The sequence below is a fragment of the Rhinatrema bivittatum genome, chromosome 7 (assembly GCF_901001135.1).
Source record: "Rhinatrema bivittatum chromosome 7, aRhiBiv1.1, whole genome shotgun sequence".
Lineage (NCBI taxonomy): Eukaryota > Metazoa > Chordata > Amphibia > Gymnophiona > Rhinatrematidae > Rhinatrema > Rhinatrema bivittatum.
Genome location: NC_042621.1, coordinates 45303789 through 45318698, shown reverse-complemented (window position 1 = coordinate 45318698; position 14910 = coordinate 45303789). Strand labels below are relative to the sequence as shown.

The window sequence follows — 14910 nt, the reverse complement described above, 5'->3', positions numbered from 1 at the left end:
ATGGTACTACAGGAACGAAAATTAACAGGTAAGAACTAATTTTCCTATTTACTATGTACCTCTGAGAAGGTATCTAGAGAAAAGAAGAAATTCCAGAAAAGGAGAAGCAAAATGGTGCTGCCTTTGCTCCAAAAGCCTTCTGAGATAAAAATAAAGAATCTGTAGAGGAGAGAAGAGCCAGGAGGATATGACAGAATGATTCAAATACCCCAAAGTTATAAATAGTGCACAAGATATATGCATATGCTCTAACTGAACCTTATGAATTTTTGGATGGGAAGGGATGGGCTGTTGGGCATATGTTTTGGTTGATGTCACTCTACTATGTGTATATAAGTGTTTGAGCTTCTATTCCAATAAAACACTTAAATAATGAAAGAAAAATTAATAAATAGTGCACAAGAACCAAAACTTTGTTCAGTGGGAAGGAAGTTCTAGAACAAGAGCTCAAGGGATGAGGTTCCAAGGCAGAAGACTCAAGAGTAAAATCAGGAAATATTTCTTCACAGAAAGGGTGGTGGATGCAAGGGTAGCCGGTGATATTACATCAGGAAGGAAATGGGATAGAGAATGTGAGACAGATGCTGAGCCTCTGTTTCATTGCCATGAATCAGATGGATAATCCTGCTCTTTGTTTGCAGGTGTTGGGAATAACAATGATGGAATCCTGGTTCTTGGTGCCACAAACATCCCCTGGGTGCTGGACTCAGCCATCAGAAGAAGGTGACTGCATGTTTCATTGTCAGCAACAGCAGAGATGTTCCACACCTCCGCAGCCACCTGAAAGAGGCTTCAGACTGCCCATGTGTGGAGATAACTCTGGAAAGTGCAAGGGACAGCGGTTGGTTTGTGGCTAGAGAGGTTCTTGAACACCCAGCCCAGTTACACTGGAGGGCAAAATGTCAGAGCTGTGTCTGGGAGAGCCAGGAGCTGGTCTTTATTGTTTTTTACTTTTTGCTGCTTGTCCCCTTGTTCTTAGGTTTGAAAAGCGTATTTATATCCCACTGCCAGAGGAAGCTGCCAGGGCACAGATGTTCCAGTTGCATTTGGGGAACACACCACGCAATCTGACTGACACTGACATTCGGGAGCTGGCAAGAAAGACAGACGGTTACTCTGGTGCAGACATCAGCATCATTGTCCGGGACGCACTCATGCAGCCTGTGCGCAAGGTGCAGTCAGCCACACACTTCAAAAAGGTAAGGAGCGGCCACAGGGAGGGCAGTGAGGCAAGGAGCAGCCACACGGAGGGCAGGGAGGTGAACTGTAGGCACAGAGAGGACAGTGAAGTGAGGCGCGAGTATAGGGAAGGCAGTGATGTGAGAAGCGACCGCAGGGAGGTGAATTGTAGGCTCAGGGAGAACATTAAAGCGAGGTATGACCATACGGAGGGCAGTGAGGTGAGAAGCGGCCACAGGAAGAGTAGCACTGGTGATTATATGCCAGGTCACACTACGTTGCTAACCTAGAACCTTTTTTATCTTGTTTCCTTTTCCACATTGTAGCTGGAGTGGAATTTATTTTTAAGCAGATAATACTGGCAAGTTGACATTGGGTTCCACTTGCATTTTTAGGGCATTGCAAACAAAGCTGCTTTAAAGGATACCGTGTGCATGTTATGGCACCTGGGGAACTCTGGGGCTGTGAGTTCAGAGGTATTGTTCATTCTTCTTCTCTCTGAGCCTCATGTTGTCACTGGAGCTCTGCCGGCCATGTTACTATCATGGAGCTGTGAGCAAGAGCAGAATGGGAGAGCTCAGAACACGTTCTGCAGTCCTGTGGTGATTCAGGGCGAACGGGTAGGTAGTCAGAGGATGCGATTCAGCTCCGGAGGGCAGATTTCCCATTTGACAAAGACACAGAGGCAGGCTTTCACCATAGGGCGTGTAAAGCACCAGGGTTGGACAGGCCACATTTCTTGTTTCCGCTTGAAATGCTAACTCGGAGGTGGGAACGGTGGCCATATTTGTTTGAGCAGGAGAGTAAAAGGCATGGCACACTTTTCTCGCTCAACAAACACTGCGTAAATATCCTGATTTTGGTTATTGTACAGTTTCTTACCTCTTGTTCGTGTTTCCTTGGTCTCTGTAATAGGGTGACATACTATTGGTCTCCAAAGTAGTTCTGGGGCATAGGCCTTGGTGGGCAAGGTAAGTCCTTAGTTACTGACGGAAGGAGTTTACCAGGGATCAGCAGAGAGAAAGGATATGATTTTAGACAGTGCTGGGGAGGAGCCGGCTGTCATGGTACTTGTGGGCACCAATGATATAGGACAATATAGGAGAGAGGTTCTGGAAGCCAAATTTAGGCTCTTAGGTAGAAAGCTGAAATCCAGAACCTCCAGGGTAGCATTCTCTGAAATGCTCCCTGTTCCATGCACAGGTCCCCAGAGGCAGGCAGGGCTCCAGAGTCTCAATGTGTGGATGAGACAATGGTGCAAGGAAGAGGAATTCGGTTTTGTAAGGAACTGGGGAACCTTTTGGGGATGGGGGATTCTTTTCCGAAGGGATGGGCTCTACCTTAACCAGGGTGGAACCAGGCTGCTGGCGCTAACCTTTAAAAAAAAAAAAAGGTGCAGCTTTTAAACTAGAACAAAGAGGAAAGCTGACAGTCGCTCAGCAGCGCAAGGTTCAGAGGGAGGTATCTTCAAAGGATACTAATGAAGCATTAGAGTTAGGGGATCCCAACAGAGAGGTTCCACTAATAACAAAAGTAGTCCAAGTGCCTGTAATTAAAAACTCACCTGAGTTAAAATATTCCAATTTATCCCTGAGAACTGAAAAGCCGAATGTTAATACAAACAAAAAACACACTTTGAAATGTTTGTATGCTAATGCCAGAAGTCTAAGAAGTAAGATGGGAGAATTAAGAGTGTATAGAAGTGAATGATGACATAGACTTAATTGGCATAACCAATGGGATAGTGCTATACTGGGGTACAAATTATATCTCAATGACAGAGGAGGAGCATGTTGGTGGCGGGGTGGTGCTTTATGTCCGGGGATAGTATAGAGTCCACAGGATAAAGATCCTGCATGAGACTAAATGTACAATCAAATCTTTATTGATAGAAATCATTTGTGTGTTGGGGAAGAGAATAGTGATAGGAGTATATTATCATCCACCTGGCCAAAATGGTTTTATGGAGCATTTGGTTCAGGAACAGACGAGAGAGGGAGCAATATTAGATCTAATTCTCAGTGGAGCACAGGATTCGGTGAGAGAGGTAATGGTGGTGGGGTCATTTTACAATAGTGATCATATGATCAAATTTGAATTAATGACTGGACAGTATGTAAATCAACGGCTGTAGCGCTAAACTTTCAAAAGGGAAACTTTGATAAAATGGAAAAAAAATAGAAAAAAACTGAAAGGTGCAGCTACAAACTTAAAAAGTGTACAACAGGCATGGACATTGTTAAAAAAAAAACAAACAAAAAAACCATCCTAGAAGCACAGATCAGATGTATTCCATGCATTAAGAAAGGTGGAAGGAAGGCAAAACGATTAATGGCATGGTTAAAAGGTGAAGTGAAAAGGCTATTTTAGCCAAAAGATCTTCATTCAAAAGTTGGAAGAAGGATCCTTCATAAGAAAATAGGATAAAGCATAAGCATTGGCAAGTTAAATGTAAGACATTGATAAGACAGGCTAAGAAAAGAAGTTGGCCATAGAGACAGAAACTCACAATAAAAACTTTTTAAACTATATCCGAAGCAGAAAGCCTGCAATGGAGTCAGTTGGACCGTTGGACGATCAAGGGGTTAAGGGGGCACTCAGAGAAGATAAGGCCATCCCGGAAAAATTAAATGATTTCTTTGCTTCACTGTTTACTGAAGAAAGTGTTAGAGAGAGACCCATTCTGGAGAAGGTTTTCGTGGGTGATAATTCTGATCAACTGAACCAATTCATGGTGAACCTGGAAGATGTGGTAGGCCTGATTGACAAACTGAAGAGTAGTAAATCACCTGGACCAGATAGTATACACCCCAGGGTTCTGAAAGAACTAAAAAATGAAATTTCAGAACTATTAGTTAAAATTTGTAACCTAGCACTAAAATCATCCGATGTACCTGAAGATTGGCCATCTTCCAATGTAACCCCTATATTTAAAAAGGGCTCCAGGGATAATGTGGGAAACTATAGACCGGTGAGCCTGACTTCAGTGTCAGGAAAAATCGTGGAAACTGTTATAAAGAATAAAATCGCAAAACATTTAGATAGACATGGTTTTATGGAACACAGCCAACATAGATTTACTCAAGGGAAGTCTTGCCTCACAAATCTACATTTTTTTGAATGGGTGAATAAACATGTGGACAAAGGTGAACCGGTAGATGTGGTATATTTGGATTCCAGAAGGCATTCGACAGAGTCCCGCATGAGAGGCTTCTAAGAAAACTAAAAAGTCATGAGATAGGAGGCGATGTCCTTTTGTGGATTGCAAGTTGGTTAAAAGACAGGAAACAGAGGATTAAATGGTCAGTTTTCACAGTGGAAAAAGGTAAACAGTGGAGTGCCTCAGGGATCTGTACTTGGTGGACCGGTGCTTTTTAATATATTTATAAATGATCTGGAGAGGGGTGTGATGAGTGAGGTGATTAAATTTGCAGATGACACAAAATTATGCAGAGTAGTTAAATCTCAAGCGGATTGTGATGAATTGCAGGAGGACCTTGTGAGGCTGGAAGATTGGGTTTCCAAATGGCAGATGAAGTTTAATGTGGACAAGTGGAAAGTGATGCATATAAGAAAAATAACCCTTGCTGTAGTTACACAATGTTAGGTTCTATGTTAGGAGTTACCACCCAGGAAAGAGATCTAGGCGTCATAGTGGATAATACATTGAAATCGTTAGCCCAGCGTGCTGTGATGATCAAAAAAAGCAAACAGAATGTTGGGAATTATTAGGAAGGGAATGGAAAATAAAACAAAGGATGTCATAATGCCTCTGTATCGCTCCATGGTGAGACCGCACCTTGAATATTGTGTGCAATTCTGGTTACCGCATCTCAAAAAGGATATAGCTACACTGGAGAAAGTGTAGAGAAGGGCGACCAAAATGATTATGGGGCATGGAACTGCTGCCCCTTTGAGGAAAGGCTAAAGTTAGGGCTGTTCAGTTTGGAGATGAGACGACCGAGGAGGGATATGGATAGAGGTCTACAAAATCATGAATGGGACTTGAACAAATTAATGTAAATCGGTTATTTACTCTCTCAGATAATAGAAGGACCAGGGGCACTCCATGAAGGTAGCAAGTAGCTCATTTAAAACAATTGAAGAAAAATTCTTTTTCACTCAGCGTATAGTTAAACTTGGGAATTCATGCCAGGGGATGTGGTTTCAGCAGTCAGTGTTACTGGATTTAAAAAAGGTTTGGATAAGTTCCTAGAGGTTAAATCCTTAAACTGCTATTACTGTAATTAATAAGCAGTTTATTATGTTTATTATAATGTTTGGGTACTTGCCAGGTACATGTGTCTTGGATTGGTCACTGTTGGAGACAGGATACTGGGCTTGATGGACCCTTGGTCTGACCCAGTATGGCATTTCTTATGTTCTTATGAGAAGTTTGGTGTCCTTCCTCTTCATTTGTAAACTCCTCATGGAGTGCAGGGTGCTTTGTGAAAGGGGGTTCCTGAACATACCCATATCAGTCCAGAGAAGTGGGTTGTGTATCCCTACCAGCAGCTGGAGTCAGAGAACAAAGCTTTGGGCACTGCTATATATATATATATATATATATATATATATATATATATATATATATATACATATACACACACACAAGAGTGCCACCTGCAGTCCCCCAGTATTTCTCTGATTCCAGCAGATGGCAAAGATGCACTCCTGCAGTTTTTAGTTTGATTTTTTGTCAGTAGTTAGAATTTTTTCTTTTTGTTGAAGTCGCTTCCTGAGGTGTTAGGCACCTTCGTGGGCCATCCCTCAGTGGAAGCCGGGCGTCCGGGGATTGGATATCCCTATCAGGGTCTCGCCCGCCATGGGTCGGTGTATGAAGGCCAGGGGCTCCTGGTTACTCGCCACTGACACTGCTACAGCTGCTCCCTCGATCCCTGCTTGAGCATCTCCTGTTTTGCCTCAGTAAAGTTAATAAAATAATTTTTTAAAAAAGTTTCTCAGCTGAGCGTCTGGCTGGATGCTGTCTGTTCTGAGGTAAGGAGTCAGTGCAGGGGGATCGGGCCCTTGGAGACCGTGTGGGGAGGCTGTCAGCTGCTTGTTCCCTCAGCTTCTGGAGCTCTGGGCTGCTGTGGAAGGGAAGGGTGAGTTTATCTTTTAGGCCAGGGTGCCTTTGTTATTTGCGGCGGCGTGTTTCAGACAGGGACAGGCTGTTTGTTTTTTGTGGCTGGCCGTGGCTCGGCAGTGCGTGGGTTTTTCTTTTTTCTCTTTTTAAGGAGAGATTTGTTTTGGTCTCCCGGACTGAATTTTTCCCGCGTCGCGGCTGCGAGCGGGGCTGCCAATCGCGGCCTTCTCCTCTTTAGTTCCACGAGGCGGCGCGCTTTTGCAGATGGGGCCGTGCTGAAAATCGCTGGCCTGCCGCGTGTGTGGCACATGCGGTCAGGCTCTGGAAGCAGCCTTTTTATGCCCCGATTGTGCTCAGGAAGCAGGGGACTTGGGACCGGAAGGCCCCCCCCCCCCCGGACCGGGAATCGCGGGAGGAGGAATCCCCTCCCATTTTAGCTCCGGTAGGGGAGGACCCCATGGGGGGAGCTAGCACTGCGCCTTCAGGAGTTTCCCCAGAGGGGGAGGAGACGCAGAGGGGTTTTCCCCAGAATTTGTTCTCCTCATGCATGAAGCCTTCTTGGCTCGCAAACGCTCGGCGGTAAAGAGACCCGGGCATTCTGGAAGATGTCTGTCATCCACCTGGGAAATTAAATCGGGGCGCAGATCCTAAGCAGCGCCCTATGGATCAGACTCGACTGAGAGAGGAGGGCACTCAGGGCCCTCAAGGCCCGATCCCGGGGTCAGCTCCGACTCCGCCCGCGGGAGCAGCAGCGGGGATGGACCCGGATCAGGCGGATGTGGATACGAACGATACAGATGACCCTGATTCACCACCTGTGGAGGGAATGATCCCAGTGTGGTCCACTTATTTAAAAGGGAGGAACTGCGTCCCCTTATTCCTCAGGTCCTGGAGGTCCTGGACCTTAAGGTGTCAAGGAAGAGTCCGACAATGAGGGGGTTAATCCCATCCTCGATGGTATTAGGGGTCCCACTACTTCTTTTCCTCTACTGAAGAAAGTACGCAAACTGGTGAACCAGGAGTGGGAGGCTCCGGATGCAGGTCTGAAAGTGGGCAGAGCAATGGCTGAACTTTATCCCCTATCTACGGACATTTTAGACCTGTTGAAGATCCCTAAAGTGGATGCTGCGGTCTTGGCAGTCCACTAAGAAGACCACTATCCCGGTCGCTGGGGCAGCCGCCCTGAAAGACATGCAGGACCGGAAGCTGGAAATCCAGTTGAAGCGGGCGTTTGAGGTCACAGCTCTAAGTCTTCGAGTGGCAATCTCGCCCAGCTTGATGCAGAGAGCAGGTCTGTGTTGGGTTCAGGAGGCAGCAGCCAGTGCCGGAACTGGCGGTAGCGGGGCTTTACAGACCGCCCGGTTGGAGGCAGGTGTCGCATACGTGGCGGATGCTCTGCATGATCTGGTGAGGACCCTCGGCAAGAGGTATGGTCTCCATGGAGGTCGGCGCGGCATCTCCTCTGGTTGAGGAATTGGGCAGCGGATTTGTCCTCCTAAAATCCCAGTTGTTCAATCTGCCTTTTAAGGGCAAGCTCCTTTTTGGAGAGGACCTGGATCAGCTGGTGAAACTGCTGGCGGAATCCAAGGGCAATCAGTTGCCAGAAGACAGGAGATCATCCAAGAAGACCTTTCCCTCCTTGAGCTCGCTTTTCGAGACACCCGTCGCTACAGAACTAGCAGACATACCGCACCAACCGCTTCTAAACCGGCTACAAGGGCGCCAGCAGTCCTTTTGCGGGGGTCGCCGACCGGGTAGGGACTCGGGGCATCTGGGTGCTGGAAGCAGTGAAGCCACGAGCACCCATTCCGTCATCGAAGCTGTTGGAGGCAGATTATCCAACTTTTATATGGAATGGGCAAGAATTACCTCAGACCGTTGGTCTTAGAGGTGATCAGAGACGGCTATGCCTTGGAATTCACACGTCCGGTTCAGGAGGTGTTTGTGGAATCTCGAGTGGCCTCACACAGCAAGCATGAGGCGGTCCGGGTGACCCTGCAACGACTTCTCGACCTGAGGGCTGTTGTCCCGGTTCCAGAGACACAACAGGGAAAGGGCCATTACTTGGTTTACTTTGTGGTACCCAAAAAGGAGGGCACGTTCCATCCCATCCTCGATCTGCAGAAAGTGAACCGTTGCCTTCAGGTTCCTCATTTTCGGATAGAGACATTGAGGACGGTGATGGCGGTGGTTCGGACAGTGGAGTTTTTAGCGTCCCTGGACTTCACGGAAGAGTATCTTCATATCCCTATCCAGTTAAGTCACCAGAGGTTCCTGCGTTTCAAGGTGTTGGGACAACATTTTCAATTTCGAGCCCTTCCTTTTGGCCTTGCAATGGCTCCTCGAACGTTCACAAAAGTAATGGTGGTGGTGGCAGCATTCCTTCGGAAGGAGGGGATATTGGTCCACCTGTACCTGGACGACTGGTTGATTCGTGTGAAGTCTCGGGAGGACTGCGAGAGATCGGTGCGCATGGTGATGTTCACGTTGCAATCGCTGGGCTTGGGTGATCAATGTCCAGAAGAGTCACTTGGAACCCACCCAAGTGTTGGTTTATCTGGGAGCCCAATTCGATACCTTGCAAGGAAAAGTGTTTTTGTCGGCAGACCGAGTAACGAAGTTACAAGACCAGATTCACTCGCTTCTTCGGAGGACCACTCCCATAGTATGGCAGCATCTGCAAGTCCTGGGCTCCATGGTCTTCACCTTGGACTTGGTTCCCTAGGCGTTCGCTCACTTACGTCCATTACAATGGGCCATCTGCCAATGCCACTCCTTCGGGAATCCAGAGTCAGTCTGTCGTGATGGCTGTTGCGCGACAATCTAAAACAGGAGAATTGGGGTGAGTTTGGACCCTCCAAATTGGCTGATAATCTCCACCGATGCCAGTTTTCCGGTTGGGGAGCGGTATGGCGGACAGGTCCACTCAAGGTCTCTGGTCAGCGACAGAAGGATCCGTGGTCCATTAGTCGTCTCGAGACGAGAGCGGTGCATCTGGCCTTGCAAGCCTTTCTACCCTGGATTCAGGGCAGAATGGTGCGAATCTTCTCCGACAATGCGATGACGGTGGCATACATCAACCAGCAAGGTGGGGCGTGAAGTCCCACTGTGGCGCTAGAGGCAAGACTGCTGTTCACCTGGGCGGAACGTCATCTCAGGGGCATTGCCGCCTCGCATGTCGCGGGGGTAGAGAATGTTCAAGCGGATTTTCTCAGCAGACAGCAACTCGATCCAGGAGAATGGGAGCTGTCCACCGATGCGTGGAACCGCATTTGCGCCAGATGGGGAGTACCTCAGTTGGACCTGATGGCGAGGGCGAATGTGAAGATGGAACGTTTCTTCAGCTGTCGACGGGAGCAGGGCTCGGTGGGCATCGAAGCTCTCGTGTGCCCTTGGCCCACGGGAATTCTGTATGCCTTCCCTCCCTGGCCACTCATATGTCGGCTTCTCCGTCGCAATAAACTTCACCCGGGCCCGGGTGGTCCTGGTGGTGCCGGAGTGGTCACGTCATCCGTGGTTCGCGGACCTCGTGTGTCTGGCTCTCGAAGACCCATTGCAGCTGGCTCATTTGCCGCGCCTGCTCCGTCAGTGGCCCATACTTTCGGATTGGGAGGATTACTTCTCTCGCGTGACTTGGCTTTTGAGAGGCGACATTTACGCTTGAAGGGCTATACCGAGCAGGTCATTTCCACTCTTCTGCAGGCGCGACGTCCGGCCACGTCTATGGCTTATGTGAGACTCTGGAAGATCTTTGAGTCGTGGTGTAGTCAGCAGGCCTGCGACCCATTATCGGTTGAGGTTCCTCAGGTACTTGGCTTACTTCAGCAGGGGCTCGCTAAGGGACTAGCATTCAATTCCCTTCGGGTACAAGTTGCGGCCCTGAGTGCCTTGAGGGGACGGTTCAACGGTGGCTCCTTGGCAGTGCACCTGGATATTGCTTGTTTTCTTAAAGGGGGTCAAACATTTGCGGCCTCCCGTCCGCCAGGTATGCCCGGATTGGAGCCTGAATTTAGTTCTCTGGGAATTCTGCGGCGCTCCTTTCGAACCTCTCCACAGATCCTCTCTGAAGGATCTGACCTTACAGACAGTGTTTCTGGTGGCCATTTGCTTGGCTCGTCGGATTTCAGAACTACAGGCGTTGTCGTGTCGGGATCCTTTTCTGCGGATTTCTGCGGATCGGGTGTCTTTGCGGACGATCCCGTCCTTCATCCCTAAGGTGGTTTTCATCTTTTCACATAAATCAGACTCCCTGGGTTTCCACATTGGTCTCGGGTCTCTTCTCAGGACAGAGACCTTCATCTCTTTGGACGTGCAATGAGCCTTACTGAGGTATCTGGTGGTTACCAATGACTTCCGACGTTCTGACCATTTGTTCATTCTTTTTGGTGGACCAAAGAAAGGTGACAAAGCATCTAAGGCGACCATTTCTCAATGGATTAAAGAAGCCATTTGTTCGGCGTACATAGCCTGTGGACGACAGGTTCCATTGGGTCTCCGAGCTCATTCCACTAGAGCCCAGGCTACTTCCTGGGCGGAATGTCAGCTGTTGTCGCCTCAGGAGATCTGTAGGGCGGCAGTGTGATCTTCCATTCACGCTTTCACTAAGCATTATTGATTGGACGTCATGGTGTCTGATGAATTGTCCTTTGGTGAGAGTGTTCTGCATGCAGGTCTTTCGGGTTCCCGCCCAGTGTAAGGTGGCTTGGGTACATCCCACTTCTCTGGACTGATCTGGGTATGTTCAGGAAATGAAAATTGGTTCTTACCTGCTAATTTTTGTTCCTGTAATACCACAGATCAGTCCAGAGGCCCACCCCTTATTTCAGATACCGAAAGACTCTGCTGGCTAGAGTTTGCCGATAATTTTTCATGCAGTTCCTTTTTGCAGAACGGATTGATGGAGCAGTTATTATTATTATTTATTATTTAACAGTTTTATATACCGAAATTCTTGTAAGAAGTTACAAATCAATTCGGTTTACATTGTAACAGTAACAGTACCTCAGAAGAGAGCAATTACATTGAACAAGGGATTACAGGACAAAAGAACGGTTAACATTGTAACAGTAATGGTGTCTCAGAGAGAGCAATTACATTGAACACGGGATAGCAAAAGACTAAGATCATGAAACTGAAAGAAAAAAACCCAGAGATTGCAGAAAACAAGGGATTGCAAAAATCTAAGATCATGAGACTGAAGAAAGACCCAAGGGTATAACTCAACAATATATTAACAGGCTAGTAGGGCTATGATTAGGTTTGAGACTGTGGTAATGGCAAAAGATCTAGGTAAAGGAACTTAAGCTAGACAAGTAGTGGCCCGCATACACAAAAAATGGTGGCCTGCACCATTTTTTAAGATGGTTCTGGCCGTCCATTGCTCCTACCATTTGACAGGGGCCGGCCAATGGCACTGATAGCCCCTGTCACATGGTAAGGGCAAAGGGCCACTGGCGCCATTTTGTTTACTGGCAGCCGATGGCCCGAGAGCAGGAGATCGCTTCCGGGACCCCCGCTGGACCACCAGGTACTTTAGGAAAGTTTGGGGGGGTTGGGAGGGTGGGGGATTGTAAATAATTAGATTTAAAGGGTCATGTGGTTTGTTTGTTTTTCAGCTCGGGTCAGCCAAAAAACAAAACTGTCCGGACCGCGGGAAACGGAATTTCTCGCGGGTCCACGATACCAAAACCAGTTATACATGGTTGGTTTGATTTTGGTTTTTGTTTTGGGCGAAGGGGTAATCAGGGTTTTGTTGGTTGCTACCCCTCGCTCCTTAGTTCTATTAGCATGGGCTTGGGTACAGGACAATACTGAGGGACTGCAGGTAGCACTCGTGTATATATATATATAGCAGTGCCCAAAGCTTTGTTCTCTGACTCCAGTGGCTGGTAGGGATACACAACCCACTTTTCTGGACTGATCTGTGGTATTACAGGAACGAAAATTAGCAGGTAAGAACCAATTTTCATATTCCCTTCCAAAGGAAAGGAGGATTCCCTGTACATACCCGGATCAGTCCAGGACAGCTGGGTTTTGCCTCCCCTCCAGCAGATGGAGATGGAGAAGAACTTTGCAGATTCCGTCCTATACCCCTGAGGTGCCACCTAGAGTCTGTCAGTATTTCTCTGTCTCCAGCAGATGGTGGAGGTGCAAAACCTAGCGTCTGGTGTTAGTTTAGTGTTGAGCTTTGGGTGACTTGTGTTTTTAGTGTTAGAAGTGATTTCCAGGCAGGACAAAAAGGGATTTCGGTGAAGGGTTCTTTTAAATTTAAATTAAAAAAAAAAGAAAAAGTAAGGATTGCTGTTTTTAGCCACCCAGGGGGCTGGCAGGTCCTGGTGGGACCATCCTCCCTGGTATTTGAGGCTTGAGAGCAGAGAGTTGGGAACCCTGAAACTGCCACGGGCTGAGGGTGAGTACAGGGGGTCCCGGCTCACTCACCCTCAGCGGGGACTGCACAGGGCCAGGTAAAAAAAATCTTTTGTTTCAAATAGTTGTTTCTTGCTCCGGCCTAGTGATCGCTCAGTTTCACCATTTTCGTGGGCCGTTTTGACCCCGGGAAGGCTCTTTTTCACCGCGGTTCCTTTTTCGGGGCTATTTTTAAATCTAGTCCGGGGATCATGCCCTTTGGCGTGGTCTGCTCAGTGTGTGGCAGTGCGTGTGCGCGACTTTCCTGCGCTGGGATTTGACTGGCTTGCCTGTCAGGCGGGGAAGGCCCATCTCGATCAGCGATTCAGAACCAGGCTGTCAGGGACAGCTCCAGACCGTGCCGGGAGCCTGAGAGGCCTGATCGGGCTGTGGCAGGCCTCAAGATCCTTTTCTCCTCAGTGCAGGGACTGAGGCCCTTGCTAAAGACCTTGCGGGATCAGGAAAAAGCAAGTGCTGGAGGGGGGGGGGTCTTCCTCACCACCACTGTCCCCGAGGACCACCTGCCCCTGGGGGAGGCGAGGATCTGGATGATCAAGTTGATTTCTCGGAGGAGGGGGCAGGACACGGACTCGGACAGGTCTTTCTCCTCGTTCTCCGAATTTGTTATAATCTGCACAAGGTCTTCAAGGCCCGTAAGGCGGTGAAAGGCCTGCGTGCTAAGATGCACCGGTCCACTCTCTGCGTCCATGGGGGCTGGAAGGGAGTCTTCTTCGCGCAAACGCTCCAAATCATCCGGGGGCAGAGAGGATCCCAAGGCAAAGTGCCATCTCCGGCCTCTGTCCCGTCCGGTGGATGATTCAGAGACGGACACGTCTGATGAGGATCTGTCTCCTCCGCAAGCTCCGGAAGCGGGGCAGGATGCGGATCTGGATCCGGATCCTCAACTTCAGCCAGTCAAGCCGGATGGTTTGCAGTGGTGGAGGGCGATGATCCCCAAAGTGTTATGGCTGTTCCGGAAGGATGAACTGGGCCCTTTGATACCAGCCATTCTAGATGAGCTCAGTATTGAGGTTTCTCCTGAGGATTCCAGGTTCGGGGCTATGGATCATGGTCGTGGTGGGCCTCCGGGGTCCGACTCGGTCTTTTCCGTTCATCTGTCGGTCACGGATCTCTTGTTTGAGAGGGACACTCCGGATCTTGGTTTTTAAAAGTGGGTAGAAGCTATGGACAAATTGTACCCACTTCCTGAGGAGGCATTGGAACGCCTCAAGGGTCCCTAAGGTGGATGCTGCGGTCACAAAGAAGACCACCATTCCTGTCATGGGGGCCACTGCGCTGAAGGATTTGCAGTACCGCAGGTTGGAGTTGCAGCTGAAGAAAATTTTTTAGGTTTCGGCTCTAGGGGTCTGGGCGGCTCTATGCAGCAGTTTCGCGCAGTGCGCTTGTCTTCGTTGGGTACAGTATTGGCAGGCAGAAGCTTCCCTATTGGACGCGGTGGCATATAGCGTGGATGCCCTGTATGATCTTTTGCGGACTTCGGGCAGGACCATGTCGTGGCGGTTTCAGCTCGCAGGCTTCTTTGGCTCTGGAATTGTCGGCAGATGTTTCATCTAAAGCGCAGCTGAGTTCCTTACTGTTCAAGGGAAAGCTGCTTTTGGGCAACAGCTGGAGGACATGATAAAGTCTCTGGGAGAGACAAGGTTCACCAAGTTGCCGGAGGATAGGCCTAGGTCCAGAGGGTCATTTCCTCATCAGGCAAGATTTCGTGGAAATCGTTGTTTCCTCTCCTCACGGTCCGTCGTTTCGCCAGGGTGGCGGCCGCCAACCTTCTTGGAACCAGTCCTTTCTGGCCCGCCGACCGGCCAGAGATGGAGCTCCGCAGTCCCATGGAGGTTCCAAAACAGCGCAATGAAGCGAGGCCAGTCCACCCTTCCGTTCCAAGGATCGGGGGAAGGTTATCCCTGTTTCGGGAAGGAGTGGGCCAAATTGACCACAGACCAGTGGGTCCTAAGCATAATAGAACACGGCTACGCTTTTAGATTTTGCTCGCCCAATCAAGGAGCATTATATAGTGCCCCTTGCGCATACCACCAAAAGCGCCGGGCAGTGCAAGACACTCTACGGCGCTTACAAGATCTGGTAACCATAATTCCAGTACCCGAAGGGCAGCTAAGGCGAGGGCACTACTCCATCTACTTCGTGGGTACCAAAGAAGGAGGGCACCTTCTGTCCCATCCTCAATTTAAAAAGGGTGAATCGCACCCTGAAGGTAACCTCGT

General features: G+C 48.8%; 1 protein-coding gene across 1 annotated transcript in view; it reads left to right on the top strand.

Moving 5' to 3' along the window:
• Positions 1–14910, top strand: part of VPS4A (vacuolar protein sorting 4 homolog A) — a 192183-nt gene that overhangs the window by 152130 nt on the left and 25143 nt on the right. The window contains exons 8-9 of the mRNA XM_029608314.1: positions 642–723; positions 980–1199. Coding sequence (XP_029464174.1) covers positions 642–723; positions 980–1199 — 302 coding nt within the window. The remainder of the gene's footprint in view (positions 1–641; positions 724–979; positions 1200–14910) is intronic.